The sequence below is a fragment of the Pan troglodytes genome, chromosome 4 (genome assembly GCF_028858775.2).
Source record: "Pan troglodytes isolate AG18354 chromosome 4, NHGRI_mPanTro3-v2.0_pri, whole genome shotgun sequence".
NCBI lineage: Eukaryota > Metazoa > Chordata > Mammalia > Primates > Hominidae > Pan > Pan troglodytes.
In genome coordinates, this window is record NC_072402.2 from 140,303,859 (window position 1) to 140,324,762 (window position 20,904).

The 20,904-nt window shown below is 42.6% G+C and overlaps 1 protein-coding gene and 1 long non-coding RNA gene across 18 annotated transcripts in view; one reads left to right on the forward strand and one right to left on the reverse strand.

Annotated features, from left to right (window-relative positions):
* The window catches only part of LOC107974888 (uncharacterized), a 325,290-nt gene that overhangs the window by 197,294 nt on the left and 107,092 nt on the right, over window positions 1–20,904 (forward strand). The window lies entirely within an intron of this gene.
* FGF1 (fibroblast growth factor 1) overlaps window positions 5,479–20,904 on the reverse strand; it is a 105,438-nt gene continuing 90,012 nt past the window's right edge. For 7 of the 14 annotated variants that reach the window (XM_001153487.7, XM_024356766.3, XM_016953980.4 and 4 more), the window contains 2 exons: window positions 13,726–13,829; window positions 5,479–8,788 (listed from right to left, as the gene is read on the reverse strand). In XM_001153487.7, coding sequence (XP_001153487.1) covers window positions 8,594–8,788; window positions 13,726–13,829 — 299 coding nt within the window. In that variant the 3' untranslated portion in view covers window positions 5,479–8,593. The remainder of the gene's footprint in view (window positions 8,789–13,725; window positions 13,830–20,904) is intronic. The other 7 variants (XM_009449856.5, XM_063811544.1, XM_009449857.3 and 4 more) reach the window with 2 other exon arrangements.

The following is a 20,904-nucleotide window of genomic DNA, read 5'->3' on the forward strand; positions in this document are numbered from 1 at the left end:
AATAAGATACCATAGTCCATATATGGACTGACCAGCTGGAACTACAATAGGGAAATTATCATCATCTGGGTCTTATTAAACTTGGAGTCAATTAAGATTCTCATCTTTTTCATACGCACTGCTGTGGAACAAGATCTCTCCAAATATGGATTCATGAAATTGATCACTCGGAACTTAAATGGAGGCTCTAAAAGGTTATTTTTAGTCCTATCTTATTATATAATATATAGGATATTTATTATAAAAATAATGGCACGTTTATTTAATCCTTATTATATGCTAGATATTTTGTTAAAAATACTTGCATGCCTCCCTCTCAATCTTCCCAACAACTCTATGAGGTTGATACTATTTGTATCCTCATTTTACAGCGGAGGAAATGGAGGCACAGACAGATTAAGTAATTTGCCCAAAGTTACAAAGTCAGTAAGTGGAGGAGTCAAGATTCCAACTCTGGCTGTCTGACTTCAAAGCTATCTTCTTCTGTATCTGTATCTCACGTTGATTTGTGTTAATTTAAATTAGGGAATGACTTAACAATATGTAAAGATAGTACCTTGAACATACCTAGTGTTCTTCTGAGAATCTCAGAAGGCTTAGAAAGATAGCATTTTTTTTTAAAGGAAATAAAGCCAAAAAGATTAGCACTTTCTCCACCACTATAAGCTTTTTCAGAGAAAGGACCACCTCTTTTCATCTTTGAATACTCTGTATCTAGCAGAGTATCTAAATCATGTTTATGACAGTTACCAGTTTATTGCTTTTCTGCTCCAAATCTACTCTCTGCATCGTTTTGCTACAGTGAAGCGGAACCCTGAAAACATTTCTATACCAGCTGATATGAAGTAACGTTTGTCAGTAGAGGGCGCTGGGTAGACACTATCAGAAGAAGGGGCATTTCTTTGGGGTTCTTGTGCTTTTCTTCTTGCTCCTGTGTTTCTTCTTGCTCCTATGGTGCACACCTTTTGGTGAGTTTTACTGGCACCCCAGCAAGTTGCTTCCAGAGAGTTTCACCAGCATTCTAGTGGGAATGAAGCACCTCGGTGAAATTCTTCACCATCCAGTGGGCCATGGCCACATCTCGAATGCAGCCTGAGTCTCATCTTGACAGGGTGTCCTCTTTCAAGTGAGTTCCTTCCTTGAGTACTCTCCTCAACTTTGAAGATAGTAGTTGCTCTCTACACCTGCTATTCCAATGTTCTTTAGAGATCTCCTTACCCTTCTTAGTAGTTAATCCCTTTTACTAGTTAACAATTCTTTCCATTAAAATATCCCCCCTGTTCAAATGATTTGTCTGGTTTCTGTCTCCTGACTGGACCCTGACTAATATAGACAATAAATGGTTAATGGATGGGCTGGGCATAGTGGCTCACACCTGTAATCCCACCACTTTGGGAGGCTGAGGCAGGCGGATCACTTGAGGTCAGGAGTTCGAGACCAGCCTAGGCAACATGGCAAATCCCTGACTAAAAATACAAAAATTAGCCGGGCGTGGTGATACTCGCCTGTAGTCCCAGCTACTCAGGAGGCCGAGGCAGGAGAATCACTTGAACTCAGGAGGCGGAGGTTGCAGTGAGCCGAGATCATGCCATTGCCCTCTAGCCTGGGTGACAGAGTGAAGTTTTTTGAAGTGAAGTTTCTCGGAGTTATACATTTTCTCTCTCTCTCTCTCGTTCGTTCCTTCCTTCCTTTCCTTCTTCCTTTTCCTTCCTTCCTTTCTTTCCTTTTTTCTTTCTTTTCTTTTTTTTCTTTCTTTCATTTCTTTCTCCCTCCCCCTCCCTCTTCTCTCTTCTCTCTCTCCCTGCCCTGCCCTGCCCTACCCTGCCCTGCCCTGCCCTACCCTGCCCTTTTCTTTCTTTCTCTCTTTTTCTCTCTTTCTTTCGTCTTGCTCTGTTGCCCAGGCTGGAGTGCAGTGGCATGATCTCAGCTCACTGCAACCTCCACCTCCTGGGTTCAAGCAATTCTTATACGTTTTCAAGCAATCTATAAAACCTACCTCTTTTTGGCTGGGCACTGTGGTTCACACCTGTAATCCCAGCAGTTTGGGAGGCCAAGGCGGGCGGATCATGAGGTCAGGAGATCGAGACCATCCTGGCTAACATGGTGAAACCCCGTCTCTACCACAAATACAAAAATTAGCCGGGCATGGTGGCGGGTGTCTGTAGTCCCAGCTACTCGGGAGGCTGAGGCAGGAGAATCACTTGAACCTGGGTGGTGGAGGTCGCAGTGAGCCGAGATTGCACCACTGCACTCCAGCCTGGGCGACAGAGTGAGACTCTGTCTCAAAAAAAAAAAAAAACCAAAAACCAAAAACCTACCTCTTTTTCACCTCAATTAAATATACAGCAGATTTCAGTAGCACCAAGGATATAGAAACATATTTCCCTCTCGTGTGCTCTCTCTGCACAACCATCTTGGATTTGCAATTTTGTCCCGTATTAGCAGAAACAATCTGCCCAGTCTTAAAACTTGTACCATTTCCTGGGTCAATAGCACTGTCCCTACTGCAGGTGTTCTATTTTGAGAATGCAATAGATTTTACTATTCATTTCCACAGGAAGTTGCTAAACTCTTAATACAGTTGATATTCCCAGGCTCTGAACAGTCTTGTTTTTCTAAACCATGCAAAACAAGTTAGTATATAATACGTTCCTATAACTTATTTTGGAGAATAAGGCATGTTAGAAAATAATCCAACATCTTACTCTTATGTATCTATGGGTCAGACTAAAAAAAATTATTTCCTAAGAAAACATGAAATGTGAAAATCACGGTGAAGTGTGTCTCTGTGACAATTGGCACAAATTGACTATTTACATCTCTATCCCCAAACACTTTGGCCAAGTGAACCAAATCCTTAAATTGAACACAGTTCCAAACAGGGAATGCCCAACCTTTCATTAAGGCTGATAGAAAAGCACATCAAGGACATGTGAGGTTTTCCTTGTTTATGTAATAAAACAGACACCAATGTTTAGCTGCTGAATGTGTAAATATAGCCTGCGTGACAGTGGGGAGCTAAGAAGGAAGGAAGCAATTTGGGAAATACCTCCTTCCCACATCACAAACATTCTCAGAACCATCAGAAGACCCCAAAGCTAGGTCCTACAGTATGTGCATTTTATAAAGCAAACCCACCCTCTGGCTTCAGGCTGTGTGTGACCTGGTTTCTCTTTTTAATTTTATAACTAGGGTGGAAAGCTAACAGTGTAGTATGTCATGGTCAATATGTCAACCACAAAGTGGGTCCAATGTTGCAGAAAGATTCCAGTAGTCATTTAGTACATTTCCCTTGTTACTTGAGAGAATGGTAGTTCAATCACTAGGGTCTGGAGTCCCTAGCGTCAGATCCCCAAGCCTGAGGCTCTGAGTTCTCTGAGTGGATTTTAGTGTACATTTATGTACAATGGCAAAAGGAGTTTTTTCTGGGGGGTGGAGGACAGCTTTGGGGAGTGGATTTGAAGGAGGGGGTGCCACTTTTTACTAGCCATTATTTCAATTTTAACGGTCATCAAACAAATCATCCCTAGTCATTTTGAAATGGAGAACATACAAGTCTTGCTGCTCAGTTGGGCTTAAATATTTCCACATTGTCACTACTGCTTCTAAAAATATTTTTTGTTAATTTGTGACAGTGTAGTTGACAGCACATTTTTGTCTGATGTGCTACTACTACCATACTAGCTAACATAACAACCCAAAAGTGCTTAGGATTGGACATTCCTCCTCCCTTCCCACCCCATGATAAATAGGACATCACTCAGATAAATATGAAAAGTGAAGACTATATTTATATTTTTCTCTTTGTGGTCAAGTTCACTGACAGGAGGTCCATTCTCAGCCACCCACACCCCACCAAATATTTAAGACATAGAATTACTTTGTTTAGTTGGTTCAGCCAAGATGGAAAATGCAGATCCCTGTATAAGCTGCATACCAGCAACAATGGTGTTTAGCTTATGACTGAGCCAGGAATGACACACTTTTTAAAAGGTAGATAAGAGGTGAGAGAGGATCATTTCCAGAAAGTGATGGGAGCTGGGGAAGATGCATAGAGGCCCCAGGTTATAGCCTTTTCTTGGTTCAATCTGCTTTTTATGTTTTTATTAGATATGGTTAAGAACTAGGAATTGGTGAGGGGTTGGGGAGGCAACAGAGAGGAATGAAGTGAAGACTGTGGGAGTTAGGGAGGGAATGACCTCAAGACCCAACGTGATGAGAATTCCAAAGGAGGGGGAGGGGGGTCAAAGTCTCCAGGGCTTCCAAGAGCAGAAAAATCTGCTAGACCAGCCTTGGAGGCAGCAGTGGGCGCCCATGGAATCTGTTCCATTACATTCATTTTGCATGATTAGCAGCAAACCAGGCTAAAAGAATTAACAGAGCCTTCAAAACAGATGATTCCTGGGTAACAGGATGTCCTCTTGTCTTGTTTACTCAAGAACAAACTGCGTCTTTGAAAACACTAAAGTCATAACACAAGATCCTCATTGGGTCTCGCCATCTTTGGGAAGAACAGTTGCTTTAAGTCAGTGTTTTTCAAACTGCGGTTGTGACCCATGAATGTTGTCAACCAAGTTAAATGATGTTTGACTAGTGTGTTTTAGTGGAATGTAACTGAAGAATCGAAGTGCCTCTCATCTAGTTTTGCGAAATTTTTGTTTCAGTGGTGTGTATGTATAACAGTATGTATGTGCCAGTTTGTAATGGAAAATTAGTTCTTACGGTGGAGCAAGATCCAAAAAGTAGAAAAATATTGCTTTAGGCAACTTTAGAAGGAAAAGAAAGGATTGACTGTGGTATACCAATATTGTGGTATGTAATTAGCAGAGTGAGCACACTCTCCCCACCTTTTTCCTTAGACGATGCGTGTGCATCTGTGTGTGTGCCTGTGTGCGTGATTCCGCATGATGTGCTAGGCAGCAGCGTACTTCCTCCTAAGAATAAGATGTCATAAGATCCAGAGGTTTATTTAAGGAAACACTGCTTAAAATGATAATTTAGAAAATCTGAGAAGCAAATCTATAGCTCCACACCAGGGCTCTTAAGATGAAGAGATCCACCCTCTTGCCATTGACTTAAAATTGTAAGTAAGTCCTTAAATGTTTTTTTTTTTTCAGGTCATATCATATCTTTGCCTAAGCACGAGCCAGTCACCTCAACAATAGTAGCATAATTTTACATGGTTTATGTTAAGAAGAAAAAGTTTCACCTGAGTTATTTATGGTGCCTGGCTCCTCAGGAGGCGAATTTCCTGTATATGTATATTACCCTAACAGAAATGTAGAAAATCACCCATACTGCCTTCTGTTTCCAAACACATTGAAAAATGTTTCTACCTTCGCATTCCCTGTTAGCCTTTAAAGTCTGACATCTGGTAACAAGGTAAGTATCGAAAACTAAGCAGCCACACCTCAGGGATGCTGGGGAGGTTCTTTGATAGAAAGATGAGGCAGCAGGATGCTCAGAAACTCAGAGACATTATCACCTATTATTGGAACATTTATTAATATTTGTAAGGTGCAGACTATGATACACAAAAAGACAGTGATGTGAAATAACAGGCATCTTCATCAGAGGTCTGCTTTGCAGCCTGTGAGTTTAGTTGTCAGCAGTACACTCAAGGCTGAGGACTTGGCGACTTGGGTTCCTTTGCCTCTGACACAAAGCAAGGACCTTCAGTAATAGCTGATGCTCCAATCAGTTTTTTGTTCATACACACTGTTGGCCATAGTGAATCTTTCTTATCATGCCTTCCAAGGAAACCAATACCTACCTCCACCACCATCACATTGCAAACGACCAAAAGCACATATGTTCATGATGCTTTGTTCAGAGCTGGCCCGAAAATGAATCCATATGAGAATCACGTGACAGGAGCTGGCTATGAGACTTACTTAAGACAGCAATGGGAATGTCCCCAGGTTAATAAACTAGAGCATGTTCAAAACAGAGCAGGGAACTACCAACCTCTTCCTTCTAAGAAGATCTGACAGGCTCTTTGGCTGATTTGAAAGCAGTCCCCCTGAAGCTGACCTGGTTCTAAAGTTGAAAATGCTAAGTTTACCTTGCCATGTCCTCTGACATTTTGATAGGGGTTTATTTTATGCTGGGGGTTGCTGATTCTTCCAAAATCTGGGTTTCTGGGATTTGCTTTATTCAGCAGGAACCTACAAAGTCTGTGTTTATTCTTGACTGAAAGAATTGAATCCACAGCATCTTTCATCATAAATATAATGCCCTGGGAGAAGATACAGCAGCAAACCAGACAGACAAGGTCCCCGGTATCCAGTACAGTGCCTAGCACATAGTAGGCACCTTAATAGTCATTGAACAGATATATGAATGATATCTGGGCTGAGATGGTCGAGGTCACATTGGTGTTTTTACTACAATGCTTTCCATCTCTGAAATCACAGACTTCCATTTCACAAGTTAGCAATGGTATTTAATTTTCCTTGGCCAATGTTATTCTTGAGTTTGATTCATACAATAAAAAGTATGGACCATTATAATTATCTTAGGTTTCCTCTCTGGGTATCTTTTTCTGGCCAAATCTTCATACTAAAGAGACGTTAAGCCACACTGCATTTTCTCTAACTTGCCTGCAAAGATTTACTAAAATAAAACAGATTGATCTTATCCAAGTAACAGAAACAAAAAAGTTATGAAATTATTTTGCTGCACAAATCTAAAATACTGTTATTAACCATAATGTCAGCTTACTTAGGTCAATTCTTCAATTGCACTGTTGCTTTGAACTTTCACAAATTGTCATTTTCCTTCCATTCTAAATATGACAGTTCAGTTACTAAGGAATTGTTTTTAGTTAACAATTACTTCAATTTCATATGAAACAGGAGCTAACACTCTCATCAATTTTTATTCACAATTACCATTGCTTAAGAGTTCCTACTTTCAAAAGAAAATTTGTAATAGCACAGTGGAAAACAAAAATCTCATTTTATAGGTAAATGTAAGTATCAGATAAGTGAGTAGCTTATACATTGTATCCTATTACTATCATTTTCAGTGCCTGAATACTAATCAGTTTAACTGCTTTCAAGCTATATATTTTTAAATGCAATTAAAACATACAGTCTCACAGTAAATTTCAATGACTTATTAAAGGCCTTTACATGGCATCAGTATCATATGTTAGAGATGAATGGTGTTTCTAATTTGCTAGCCACCTGGGTCAAGTTTAAGCAGGAAGTGTATTTATACAAGTAATGGTAATACAAACGGTCTCCTGGGGAAAGCTGTTGGTAAGGGTTTAACATTTTTGAAGTATGTTTTTGTATATTTTCGAAATGGGCATTTTATAGGCATTGGGCCAAAGCATCTTAAAATCATGCTCCTTAGTACAGGCATAACTATTGTCAGTGCTGCCTGAATGCTCAGGTAGACTCATGAGGTGTGCATTTTTAAGGGTGAGTTGAGGTCAGGTGAGGTTCGGGGTGTCGAACCACCTTCATTTGAATAACTCTTTAGGACCAGGACCCTGCTCCTTAATGTATGGCGGGTAAGGCAGCAGTATTGTCAGCACCTGCACCTGGGGGCCTGATGGAACTGCAGAAACTCTGCCCCCAACCCACTGAATCAGAATCTCCATTCAAACCAGGTCCCCAGATGATCTGCAAGCACTTCAGTGTTGGAGAAGCACTGGGCTAGAACCCCAAAGCCTCTGCTTACCAGGGGCCAAGCACAATGTGTGGCATTACTTTCTTTTTCCTTCTCCTTCTGAAATCATCCTCTTTTTATGGTATCCCCTCAGCCAGTTTCCCTTTCTTTCTCTGCACTCCCACACTCAGTCCCCAGATCCACATGAATTTCCCAGCTCTGATATCCTTGCTTGTTATCAGGAAACCACTTCTAGTGCTCTCCACCTGAAGTCACCCAGGGCTCTCTGCTGCTGAGTAACCTTGGGAAGGTCAAGGCGTGGTAGTGACTCCCAAGGATTTATTCTGCCTTCCTGCGGCTGGACCTCCCTTTCTTCATTTATTCTACATGGAGATGCCATCCTTCTAAGTTACCCACCAAAATCCAATCTCTCTTTTCCATTTTAAATGCCTCTGTTCTGAAGGGGGGATTTCTTTGTCCCTGTTTCTGGTCATGGAATGCTGCCTTCCTAACCTGGCATGAAGCGTCTTTGCTAATATTTGCAGGGCACAGGAAGGACAAAAGGGAGCCATGCCAGATGTTTGGGGGAATCACAGACAGGCTTTACTCAGCAGAGGGAAATAGTGTGCAGTTACTAATGTCCCACTTAGCAGACCCCTTCACACACTTCATTTAGCCCCACTTTTGCATGGAGGGACTCAGCCTGCAAGAGGCAATTGGAGATCCAAACCCAGACCCAGACTGGCCAGCCAGTTGACTCCTAGAAGCAATTTGGTCCCTCTGTTCTAAACTGTGCAGGGGTAAAAGGCTCTGCAAAGAAGTGAACTGGGCATTTAGAAGCAAGTCGCTTACAAATTCAGGCTCTGTGGGCTGGGGGTTAGCGCAGCCAATGGTCAAGGGAACATTTTTGGGTCAACCAGGTGAGGACCCCTCGAAACTTCTCTGGAGTGGTCAACACCCAGAACAGATCTCTTTAATCGGAAGAGACTGGCAGGGGGAGAAACAAGATTGCTTTCTGGCCATAGTGAGTCCGAGGACCGCGTTTGCAGCTTCCATTCTTCTTGAGGCCAACAAACCAATTCTTCTCTGCATGCTTCTTGGATATATAGGTGTTGTAATGGTTCTCCTCCAGCCGTTCCAGGAACAAACATTCCTCATTTGGTGTCTGCTAAAAAGATAAAACCACAAGAGAGTAGGACAATCAGCGAGTAGTTTCACATGGGGGTCCCCATTTACTAGCTGTGTGACATTGGGCAAAATACTAAAGCTCTCCATGCCTCAGTCTCCTTTTCAGGAAAATTGGGGTCATGGTGGAACTTATTTCACAGGGTAGTCATAAGGACTTAGAACAGCACCGGGCACTAAAGAGCTGTCAATATGCATTTGCTATTATTGTAAACTTCCTTTCCATTTAAAATCCATTGTAAAGTAATTAAGATGCTACTGATAAGAGCACTTCTAAGAGTCCTCAGGACTCTAGAATCTCCCACTGGGGACATTCTGCTCGACTGTAAGTACCTTGAGGGCAGGGCTGGATCTTTCATCTCTGTAGTGGCCCGGCACACAGGCCTGACCATGGAAAAACATTCAAAATAGGTAAAAACCAGACTATGATGTAGTGGGTTGTTGTTGTTGTTGTTGTTTTAACTTGAAGACTAGACTTAAAGAATAAACAAAAAGCTGCTAAAATGCCTTTTATCCTGGTGATTTTCACTAACGTCAGGATTTTACCTAAGTATTGTTATGAAGATATGCTTGTGCAAAATTTATCCTAAGCATGAAACATATCGTAGAATGTAAATTTTTTTTAAATGAAAATAGCTTTATTTTTTGCTACTTATAAAAAGAATCTTATAAATAGATGCTACTTGTGGTCAGGCACAGTGGCTCATGCCTGTAATCACAACACTTTGGGAGGCTGAGGCAGGAGGATTGCTTGAGCCCAGGAATTTGAGGCCAATCTGGGCAACATAGCAAGACCCATTCTCTACAATTTTTTTTTTTTTTAATTAGCTAGGTGCCATGGTGTGTGCCTGTAATCACAACACTTTGGGAGGCTGAGGCAGGAGGATTGCTCGACCCCAGGAGTTTGAGGCTGTAGTGAGCTATGATTGTACCACTGCACTCTAGTCTGGGTGACAGAGCAAGAACCTGTCTCTAAAGAGTAATAAAAATGCTACTTATAAGAAGAATTGTACTTTTAAAAATATACCTTTACTTTGTAAAAAGAAAAAACTATCCCAAAACCCACGACCCAGATATAGGCAACTGTTAATCACTGATAAACATCCTGCCTTACATCTCTTTATGTACATACAGACTAGATAAGGCTATATGGATATAGACTTATGATATCATCAAAATGTCATGTTTTATTTGATGTTTTAAAAATGAACAACAAACCTATGAAAACATTCAATACTGCTAACGAGAAAAATGCAAATTAAAAATTATTTATCATATGTTAGCTATCCTATGTGCAAAGATAAAAAAAATTTGCGCAAAGATAAAAAACCATTTGCAAGACTTAGAATGTGGGAACTAGGCACTGCCATGCACAGTTGGCGAGAAAAATTAGTGGAAAGTTTCTGAAGACAATTTAGCAATATGTATCAAAATTTACAAGATGTATTACCTTTGACTCAGCAATTTCACTTCTAGGAATCTACCCCTAGGAGATGGTTGAGTAAGTGTACAACTGTATTTTTCAGGATGGTCTCTGAACCAATGGTTATAAGCGATCAGGAGTAACCTATATGTCCATGGAAAGGTGATTGGTTAAGTGGATAAAAGAATATCCGTACAGTAGAACCCAGTGCAGCTGTACATTCATTAAGTTGAAAATCAGCCACAACATATTAAAGAGTGCAGTTACTTGAAAAAAATCCAGCAACCACTATTTTGCTTACTTGTAGTTAATCTGTTGGTGGAAGGGGAACTGAGTTTTTGAACTTTCTATTCATCAAGATCTTAGAATATATTTATTACATTTGGGTCTAAAACAGGTATATTAAAACACTTATGCTGGAACTGAGACATCTGACTTTGCTTTGCCTTTTTCAAGTCGTGTGACCCCTGCAGTCTCTCTTCACCCACAGTGGTTGGTGATTCCCTGTCTGGCGGTTTCCAATTATATTGTTCATTGTTCTCTATGTGTGAGCATGTTTGTTTCTTTAGATTATAAACCCTAGTGAGGAAGGAGATGGAATCTTGTTGGTCTTCTCTCCATCCCCCAGACACAGAGCCTTGCAAATAATAGGTGCTCACCAGCTAAGTAATGCGTTTAATTTGATTCTTGAGATAATATAAAGCAGTCAGTAAAGTCAGCCTTTCTTAGTAAGGAACTGTGTAACAGGAAGTATCCTGCTTCTTATTCATTCATAATCTAGTGAAATGACAACAGGGTGAGACACTTTAGATCATATTGGAACAAGATGAGATATAAATATAATATTTTATTGGATGACTCTGCTGCCTCTAGAGGAACTTGGTGCAGACATTCGTGTTTGGTGCATGTTGTTGGGGGTAGAAGGAGGTAGACAGCTTGGACCTATGTGGGTTGCCCACTCCCTTGTAGGGAGGACTCATGCCTGACACCTCATAGTGGGCATCAGGCCTGTGTTCTGTGACGAAGGTGAGGATGGCCACATTCCCCACCTGATGTCTCTATTATACTGGAGGAGTTGACACACACAAAATAGCTGAGTCACAGGCTGAGTCAGCAGGCCAGATCAGCGGTGCTCCGTCCCTCCACCAGGATTTGTCAGCACTCATTATGCACTTGGTACAATGCTGAAGACATGTGGGTTAACTATTGATTCATGTCTATTGTTTAAATTGTCTTCTTTTTTATATTTAGCATGTTTCCCCTCCCACCCTAAATTACATAGGTGACATATACTTACTGTAAAAAAAAATGGGAAAATACAGGAAGTTATTCACATATTATAAAATCACCCATTCTCCACCCCCAGAGATAACTATATCAGTATTTTGATATATAGCCTTTCAAACTTAAAAAATATATATATATCCTTTCCTCACACACAAGTTTGAATCAGGATGGATTAGTGCCTAAATTTTGTGAAGAGCATGAAGCAGAGCTTTGAGATATCTTAGAACTTCTCTTTATCAATGGGGAAAATGCAAACATTCTTAGGCGTAATATACTAAGATCATATTTCAGGTGAATTGCAGTGATGGCCACGGCTATGGTGGGAGAAGGGGGTGCTTGGAGCCTATCGGAAATTAGATTCTGGGAGTTCTCCCTCAATATTTTTATATAAGTGAAAGCAGGTTACAATAAACGTCAAAATTTATTTAAAGGGGGAAAAGCCATAAAACTGTGGCATAACCTAAGACACGGTGAGGGTGAGGGCTTCTAAGCTGATGACTTGTCTTACAGCCACCACCGGTCTGTGACGTGCCAGCCACTCTGATGGGCGCGTTCTGTGTGTTGCACCGCTGAACCCACGTACGCTCTGTGTGAGGCGGTTATGATCCATGACTGTCCTCATTTTAGACAAAGCTCAGAGTGGGTAAGTGACTTGCCAGAGTGGCAGAGGCGTGAGATTCAATCATGAGTCTGAGACTAAACGATTGACTGATGGATTGATTTTACTACCACTTGGAAGAACTACCTTAAAAAAATCCCCTACTGCCAAACCCCTTAAAGCCGTCCCCAGTGATCTGTACTGAGCACACAGCATTTTAGAGGTTACCTATTATGCTGATGATTTAATCTCCTGATCCCTAGTGGGCAGTGAGAGGAAACGAAGCTGTGTTCACATTGGGACCCTTGGCTGAGATGACAACTTCAAGAGAGGGTTTCTGTGCCCTCTGTCACTTGGCAATTCGATGTAAGTTGAAGCTCCAGACTAAAATTCCCCCTACTGACTGTCTTTTTGAAGACATCTTCATAAAAGGGAGGAAAGGGGTGTGGATTGGGCTAGGAATTACAGCCAAGCCTTAGTTTATCAACTGTTAGGATACAGAGGAGGGAACATTAAAATCTAGAAATAACTTCAAAACCCGCAGTCATTGGTTTAAGCTGTCTCTCCAGTTAACTCCTGTCACAGAGATACCAATAGGGGCAAAATCACATTGCCTCTATTTCTATTCCTTTCCCATAAAGACCTATCTATACATGGTCAAACCTGTATAAAGCACTAGCTATGATAGGGAAAGGGCAGGGAACATGGAGGATTTTAGCTACTGAAGAAACAATTAGACTACGCCTCTCCATGCAGCTCATTCATCCTCACACCCTTTCAGTACCTAACATGGCACTTAGACACAGGAGACATTTGATAAATGTTGAATTAAGTTATTAAGCTTTCTATCCTTTTAGGTGATCCTTTCAGAATAAAAGGGGCTATTTTCAAAGTTTTGTGCATGACATATAAACTACGAAAGCCCAGGCTCTGCCATTTGTGTAAAAAGCAATAAGAGACACACCTATAGCACGTAGTACCTAGGTACTCAAGAAACATTTTTGGGCTGTGTGTGGTGGCCTATAATCCCAGCACTTTGGAAGGCTGAGTCTGCTCGAGCCCAGGAGTTTGAGACCAGCCTCAGCAACATAGTGAGACCTTGTCTCTACAAAAAATAAAAATATTAGCCGGGCATGGTGGTATTCATCTGTGGTCCCAGCTACTCAGGGGGCTGAGGGGGGAGGATTTCTTGAGCCCAGGAGTTCGAGGCTTCAGTGAGTCATGATTGTGCCACTGAACTCTGGCCTGGGCGACAGAGCCAGACCCTGTCTCAAAGTGAAAAAAAGAAAGAAAAACATTTTTGGAATGAATGAATGAATGAATGGAATGGCATTAGATATTCTAAAATGAGTGACTGAAGAGTTACCAAAACATCAATCAATCTTTCCTCTGTGTTTATATGATAATACATTTGAGTGTTTTGAGAGAATACCACAAGAAACTCTTTTATGTTTGTGCCTAAAATAAAGCAGAGTGAGGGTGGGAATCCTTCTGGAAAAAATAACAAACAGAGGCTAATTGTTGCTTTATAGTTTGCCTCACTCCATGTAACAAGATTTCTGGAAACCTCAAACCTTGGCCACGTCTGGAAGCATGTCAGCTTCATACTTACTGAGCCGTATAAAAGCCCGTCGGTGTCCATGGCCAAGTACTGGCCAGTCTCGGTACTCTTTATATACACCTCCCCCACGCTTTCCGCACTGAGCTGCAGCTGAACTGGAATAAAAATAACACGAGCAAAAGTAAATAAACACTACGCTTTTGCCGATAGGACCCGGCAGCCAGGACAGTTGGCCATGGAAAATTCTGCTCATTCATTTCACGGAGCCCTCAGGGATGAGCCTCAGATTAATCAAAACATAGAAATACAGTCCCTTTTTCTTTGCCTTCCAAAGAAAGCTGTCCATTGGGAATTACGTCCTTGGGAAAGGAAGGAGAGACAACGGCCGGCTCACCTACCTGTCCACCCTGTTGGTTACAAAATGACCCTGAGTGCACCTTCACGGTGCCTCGCTCCTTTCTTTCTGTCACTTGTAGGAAAATAATCACAGGAGGAAATGGCACTCACTCCCCCGGGCTCCCCCGTCCCTGCAATCTTGGGATGCCATAGAGTAGGATCTGGCCAGCCTGCATGTGTTCTGCTTTCATTATCAACCTGCACAGGGGTGCCTTTTAATTATCTGCGCCTTCTAGTCATGGGAGAGATTCCTGTCCGCAGATCGTTATTTTATAAAATCTGAGATTGCTGTTTTCCCTGAGACAGAAGAGGTTCCCAGGGAGTTAGGACTGGTTGCCACATATGAAACTCGGGGAACTCCCTCACAATGAAGTTTCCGTCAATCCCTCAGCCTCTATGGCAACCCACCTGGGGTAGAGGCAGAGGGGAGATCACCAGCTTCTGATGGGGGGAGAATGAAGCCGTTACCTGGAAATGCAGTGATGAGAACAGTGGTTCCCAACTGGGGGTGATTTTGCTCCAAAGGGGACATTTGGCAATCTCTGAAGACAGTTTCTGTTGTCACAGCTAGGGGGGCGGGTGCTACTGGCATCTAGTGGGTAGAGGCCAGAGATGCTGCTAACATCCTACAATGCACAGGGCAGCCCCCAACAGCAAAGAATTTTCCAGCCCAAAAGTCAGCAGCGTCCAGGTTGAGAAACCTGGAGATGGAGGGAAAGGACTATGAGTTACAGAGTCACACTCTCCTCATTCACACTGATTGACACTCCCAAGGTGCTGGACACTTAATTGGAATCCAATGTCCATTTGATAATTATTAACTTGTTTATTCACCCTAGGGTGCCCTCTTGAGAAAGGTGCTTTGATAATTCACATTTGGGAATTGGAATTAATTCTAGACTCTTCGGGATAATTTATTTGGTCACTAGACCGTCACAACCATCATTACAACTAGGAGTGAAATCTAGACCAGGAACCAGTGGCTGCCCAGTAGTTAGTTCCCTAGGAGGATGAGGGGGCATCTCTGAGGTTCATCTTGGCAGAGGCCGAGGGGCAGGGGAGGCTGGAACACACAGAGCTTTGGTTGGTAGATCTCGACCCCTCATTGCCTTTTCTTTGTGTTCTTTTCTTTCTTTTTTTTTTTCTTTTGAGACGGAGTCTTGTTCTGTTGCCCAGGCTGAAGTGCAGTGGCGCGATCTCGGCTCACTGCAAGCTCTGCCTCCCGGGTTCAAGCAATTCTCCTGCCTCATCCTCCCCAGTAGCTGGGATTACAGGCATGCACCACCATGCCCGGCTAATTTTGGTATTTTTAGTAGAGATGGGGTTTCACCATGTTGGCCAGGCTGGTCTCGAATTCCTGACCTCATGCTCTGCCTGCCTCAGCCTCCCAAAGTGCTGGGATTACAGGTGTGAGCCACTGTGCCTGGCCTGTTTTCATTTTTAATTTAATTTCTTTGAATAGGAAATATACTTCCATTTTCCCAAACAGCAGAGGAGATAGTGAAAAGCTTCGTTCTGGAGTGCACATCTCCTGGGGGGATGCAGAAACAAGGAAACCCCTCCTAGACACCTTGTGTGTGTATCCTTTCTAGACAGCTTGTGTGCGTATATTGCAAAAGACATACTATCTCATACTAATGGTAATGTACTGAGCACACAGTTCTGTACCTTGCTTTTTTTTTTTTTTTTTTTTGCTTAACAACTAATTGTAGATCTTTCTACATCAGTATGGAAAGAGTAAACTTCTTTCTTCTTGCTGATTGAATTGTGTTCCATTATGTAGCTATACCATAATTGTTTAACCATTTCTCTGTTAATATGCCTGTATTTTCTTATTTCTCTTTGCCTTCCTTATCTCCTGGTTCACCCCCAGGATGATTCATAGTTTCATCACCTTTACCTAAGATGAAATTCTCCCTTCCTTGGAAGTCTTTGCTATAGAGACTCAGGACTTCCTCCAGCTTCCAGTGGCAACTGGAGTTTATTTAATTCACAGGAAGGAACTGGAAGCCACTGATGCACTTTCTCACGGGTCCTCCTAGGAATGGTTAGCCCTGAGAGTGTAGCCATGAGGGAACAGGCCTATGGGCCTCCACCGTAAGCTGGGCCCTGCTTTCTTGAGCCTTCAGTCACACCACTTGCTCGCTCTGTCTTTCTGCTCCTATTAAACTTCAAACTTTCCCTGTTTTCCTGGGATCTTTGCACATGCTATAGCCCTCTCTCTGGGACCTTCCTCCTCCAGATATTCACAAGGTCCTTCTCCTCCAGGCCTCAGCCTAAATATCCTAAAAGAGACCCTCCCCAGTAACCTGTGACACTCTGCGCACGGGGTCCTTTCATCCCCACCCCATTCTCCCTGCCAATGCCACCCTCCCCCACATCCTCCTCCTCCTCTGCCCCTTGTTTCTTTCATGGCACTTAGTACAACATGCAATGATTTTATTATCTAGGGAGCTACTGATCTATTTCTGCCTCCTCAGGAAAGCGTACACTCTGAGAGGAAGGGCAGAGATCTTGTCCTGTTCCCTCTGGGGTCCTCAGCACCTCCTACAGTGCCCTGCACACAGGGGGCAGTCTACATTATTTGGTGAATGAATGGTGTTGGGCTAATATTGGCAGAGATGATTCTCCTGGCCCATCATCAATAAGCTGTGCACTTTGAATTATGTCTCCAATAACTCTCTGAGGGGGGCAGTAAGATGGGACCACGTGGAGAGTTGTAAGGCTCAAGGCTAGGCTCTGAGCTGAGTGACCTTGGCTAGGCTGCATAGCCTCTTAGACACAGTCTCTTTTTCAGTAAAATGAGGGGTATTTGCGCTCAGTCTCCATAAAGTTATTTCTTAGTCTAACAGTCTATGAAGCAAGTAGATACATGGAATGCCAATAGAATATTCTTTGGCAATAAAAAGGAACAGAGTTCTGAGGCATGCCACAACACAGATGAGTCTGGAAACAGTGCTGAGTGGGAAGAAAGCATCACAAAGGACCATGTGTTTTATGTTTCCATTTAAATGAAATGTCCAGAATAGGCAAATCCATAAAGACAGCAAGTAGATTCAGGGTATCCAGGGCCAGGGTGGGTGGAGATGGGGGAATTATGGTTAAAAGGCATGGGGCTTCTTTTGGAAAATATTCTAAAATGGATTGTGGTGTTGGTTGCACAACTCTGTTAAGTTGTAAGAAAATCCATTGCATTGTACAACTTAAATAGGTGAATTGTATGGTATGTGTGTTATCTCAATAAAGCTGTTTTTTTTTTAAATGGTTATCAGACTTTATGGTTTTCAGAGAACCTTCACATATACTTTTGTGTCAATTTCTCAGCATAATCCTATATGTTTAAGAGAGATCAAAGGAAGGGGCTAACTTTTATTGATCACCTACAATGTGCCAGACACCATGCTAGTTTCTATCTTGATATAAACAGTATAAAATTAAAGAGTGTGGGCTCCAGAACACAACTACATGAACTCAAGTTCTGCTTGGCTGCCTATTAGCCGTGTGATCATCGGGCAAAGTATTTGCCTCTGTTTCCTTATCTATAGTGGGAGTTGTTGTAAGGGCTAATGCATGGAAAGTGGCCAGTACTCATATGACTGTTTCCTCTGTGCTTTTGTGACCTTTTCTCCTCGAAGTGTTCCCTGGAGGAAGGTGTTGCTTGCTCTGTCCTTTGGTGAAGAGCTGAAGTTTGGTGAGAGTGTGTTTTATGCAACGTTATACTTCTAAGAAGGGGAAAAATCATGACCAGACCCCAGGTCGAGTACTCCAAGTATCCTACTTTTTCCTGTCTTTCACACAATCTCTTGGGCTCCAATTATGGGAATGGATTGATCCAAATCCAGCGATACTCTCCTGCTTGGACCCTCTTGTGTTCAAGATCACACATGGACAAGATGGTGGGTGGCCATGCAGGACCCCATTTGTAGCCATGGAATGGAGTGAGGTTAGTTGCCTGGGACTCTTTTCAACCTATCGCCCATATATGTAGATATTTAGTCAAACACATTATAGGTGCGACAGAAACCCCAAAGGGGAGGTCTTTTTAGGTAATCAAGGAAGTTTTTTTTGTTTGTTTGTTTCTTTTTTCTTTCTTTTGAGATGGAGTCTCGCTCTGTTGCCCAGGCTGGAGTGCTGTGGTGTGATCTCAGCTCACTGCAATCTCCACCTCCCAGTTCAAGCGATTCTCCTGTCTCAGCTTCCTGGGTAGCTGGGATTACAGGCACGCACCATCACGCCTGGCTAGTTTTTTTTTTTTTTTTTTTTTTTTTTGTATTTTTAGTAGAGACAGGGTTTCACCATGTTGGCCAGGATGGTCTTAAACTCCTGACTTCAGGTGATCCACCCCCCTCGGCCTCCCAAAATGCTGGGATTACAGGCATGAGCCACCGTGCCCAGCCAATCAAGGAAGATTTTTAAAAAGCTTTTCATTTCCTATGCATTTCTGTTTTGCTGCCTTCAATAGCACCCACTTGTCTGGCCATGGGGCTGAATAGGGTTGGCTTTGCCATCTGTGGAGTTCCATCATGGCCATGAAGAGGCCTCATAGAGGTAAACAAGAGCCAGAGGCCTGCTTAGCACATGACTTCAGCCCTCAGCCATGAGTCCCGACACCAGGTTTGTTGTGCCGGTGAGAGTTCGTCTCAAAAGTTTCCTCTGTAAATATTATTTCTCCAGGATGTCCAAGTTTCATAGCTCATTTTCACTAGATTTCTTTCTGGCTAAGTTTCCTAAACATATATCCTTCTGCAAGTAGGGCTGGCAGGAAGGAGCAACACCCAGGCTGAGCGGCTCGTGTAGCTGGCTTGGTGTCCAGCTCTCTAGTGTGACTTCATTCCAGTTTTCCAGACCTACATCCTCTTGCAGCTGCTGCTGAGGACAGGCAAGGAAGGAGAGAGCATGAGAAAGTGGGGCCTTGGGAAGAGAGGGAGGGGCTGGCCACACAGCAGCAGCTTTTTCCTCGGGTAGCAGCTCAGGGTTGGGGGACGGAAAACCATTCAGTCAACACATATTCATCTACTAGGTGCTGGGACTTACGCGCAGTGCCAGCCATGGTCCCTGCACTTGGGGCTTCTGCATGATTAGGGATACAGACAAATGAACCTGGGAGTGATACAGCAACACAATAACAAAAGCTGCAATTGTTTTTGAGCTAAAAGCAAACAAAAGCACAAAATCTGCAACATTCTTTCTCTGTGTGTGTGTGTGTGTGTGTATGTATGTAGTTTTTTTTTAATCCCCTTTCAAAGAAAGGTAGAATATAACATACAGTGAAAAAAACTAAATTGCAATGGGAGAATATAATAAATCCTTGATGAAAATCATATTAAAAAACACAATGCATTCAGGAGGCCGAGGCAGGTAGATCATGAGGTCAGAAGATCAAGACCAGCCTGGCCAACAGGGTGAAACCCCATCTCTACTAAAAATACAAAAAAAAAAAAATTAGCCAGATGTGTTGGTGGGCGCCTGTAATCCCAGCTACTCGGGAGGCTGAGGCGAGAGAATTGCTTGAACCCGGGAGAAGGAGGTTGCAGTGAGCCGAGATCACGCCACTGCACTCCAGCCTGGCGGCAGAGCGAGATTCCGTCTCAAGAAAAGAAAAGAAAAAGAACACAATACGTGTGTAGCTCATGAATATATCTATAGTAAAATATAAAACTGTGCACCAGATACTGACCAGATTCATACAAGTAGCTGCTTTGGGAAGGATAAGAGGAACTAAGACTGGGAGAGAAATTGAGGAAATGTGTCCTTCATCCTAACTCTATTTCTTTATAAACAGTTCTGAGGTAAGAACAGCCAGCTGGTGACACTGGAGGACTCTGAGTGATGGGATTCCTAGTGTTTGCTGGTGTTTAGTCTATATCTAGTGCATAGTTTTCTATTTTACTACGTATGCATGAAGTATACATATGGTTTTGTGTATTTTACAAAATTGTCATCAGGGATTTGCTATGATCTCCCCTGATTCTCCTTCATACACTTTAGGATGGTAGCTGATGTGTTAAAGCTCCGTTCATAGTCAATGGGACACTTAGAGCTGGCCAAGACTCCCACTTTTTGTTCCTTGTGACCCCTGAGATGTTTTATGACCCAGCTTAGGTTTGAGTCCATGTTGCATCTAGACCAGAGCATAGGCACTTATAAAAGGTGGATCTTCTTGGGGGCAGACAGGGACCCAGGAGAAATGGGGAGGCAGGACGGGTGGATGAGGCACCTCTAAAGCTCTAACTTCTCTGTCCACTCCCTTTTTCAATACCCCCCGACCAGGTTAGCGCACAGAGCAAATGAGGAGCAAGCACTCTTCTTTATCCCATACAGGGATCTAGGAGTTGCTATCTCTGAACAGGAAGGTCAGTGTCTCTCAAGTATCCCAGGGATGAAGGGGCTAGTACTTTTTGAAAAACAAGATACATCCATGGTCTGTAGGGTACTTCATTTTCCCCTTCTGAAATGGGGACATTAACAATTAATTTAGCTGAAGAAATGGAAAGCAACTTTTAAAAAGGTACTCTAACGATAGAAATTTCTTGGAGAAATTCAAACTCAGATAAAGCATTGTAAAAATGTACGGGAAGAGGGCTGGAAGTGTTTACTTGGTGGATTTGTGACTGTATGTGCCCGCAATAGAATCCAGAGTCCTGCTCCTTTACTAAGAATGAGTTAAGAAGTGTTGGTTTGAAAACAGCCTATTTGTCAGAACTACATGTCAATGAAACTGAAATGTGCAAACTCACCTTTGTGGGTCATGGTCTTCCTTGTCCCATGCTCATTATTTAAACTGCTTCACGAGTCCCTGCATACCTGGGAAACCTACATAAAGGGGAGCCCAGA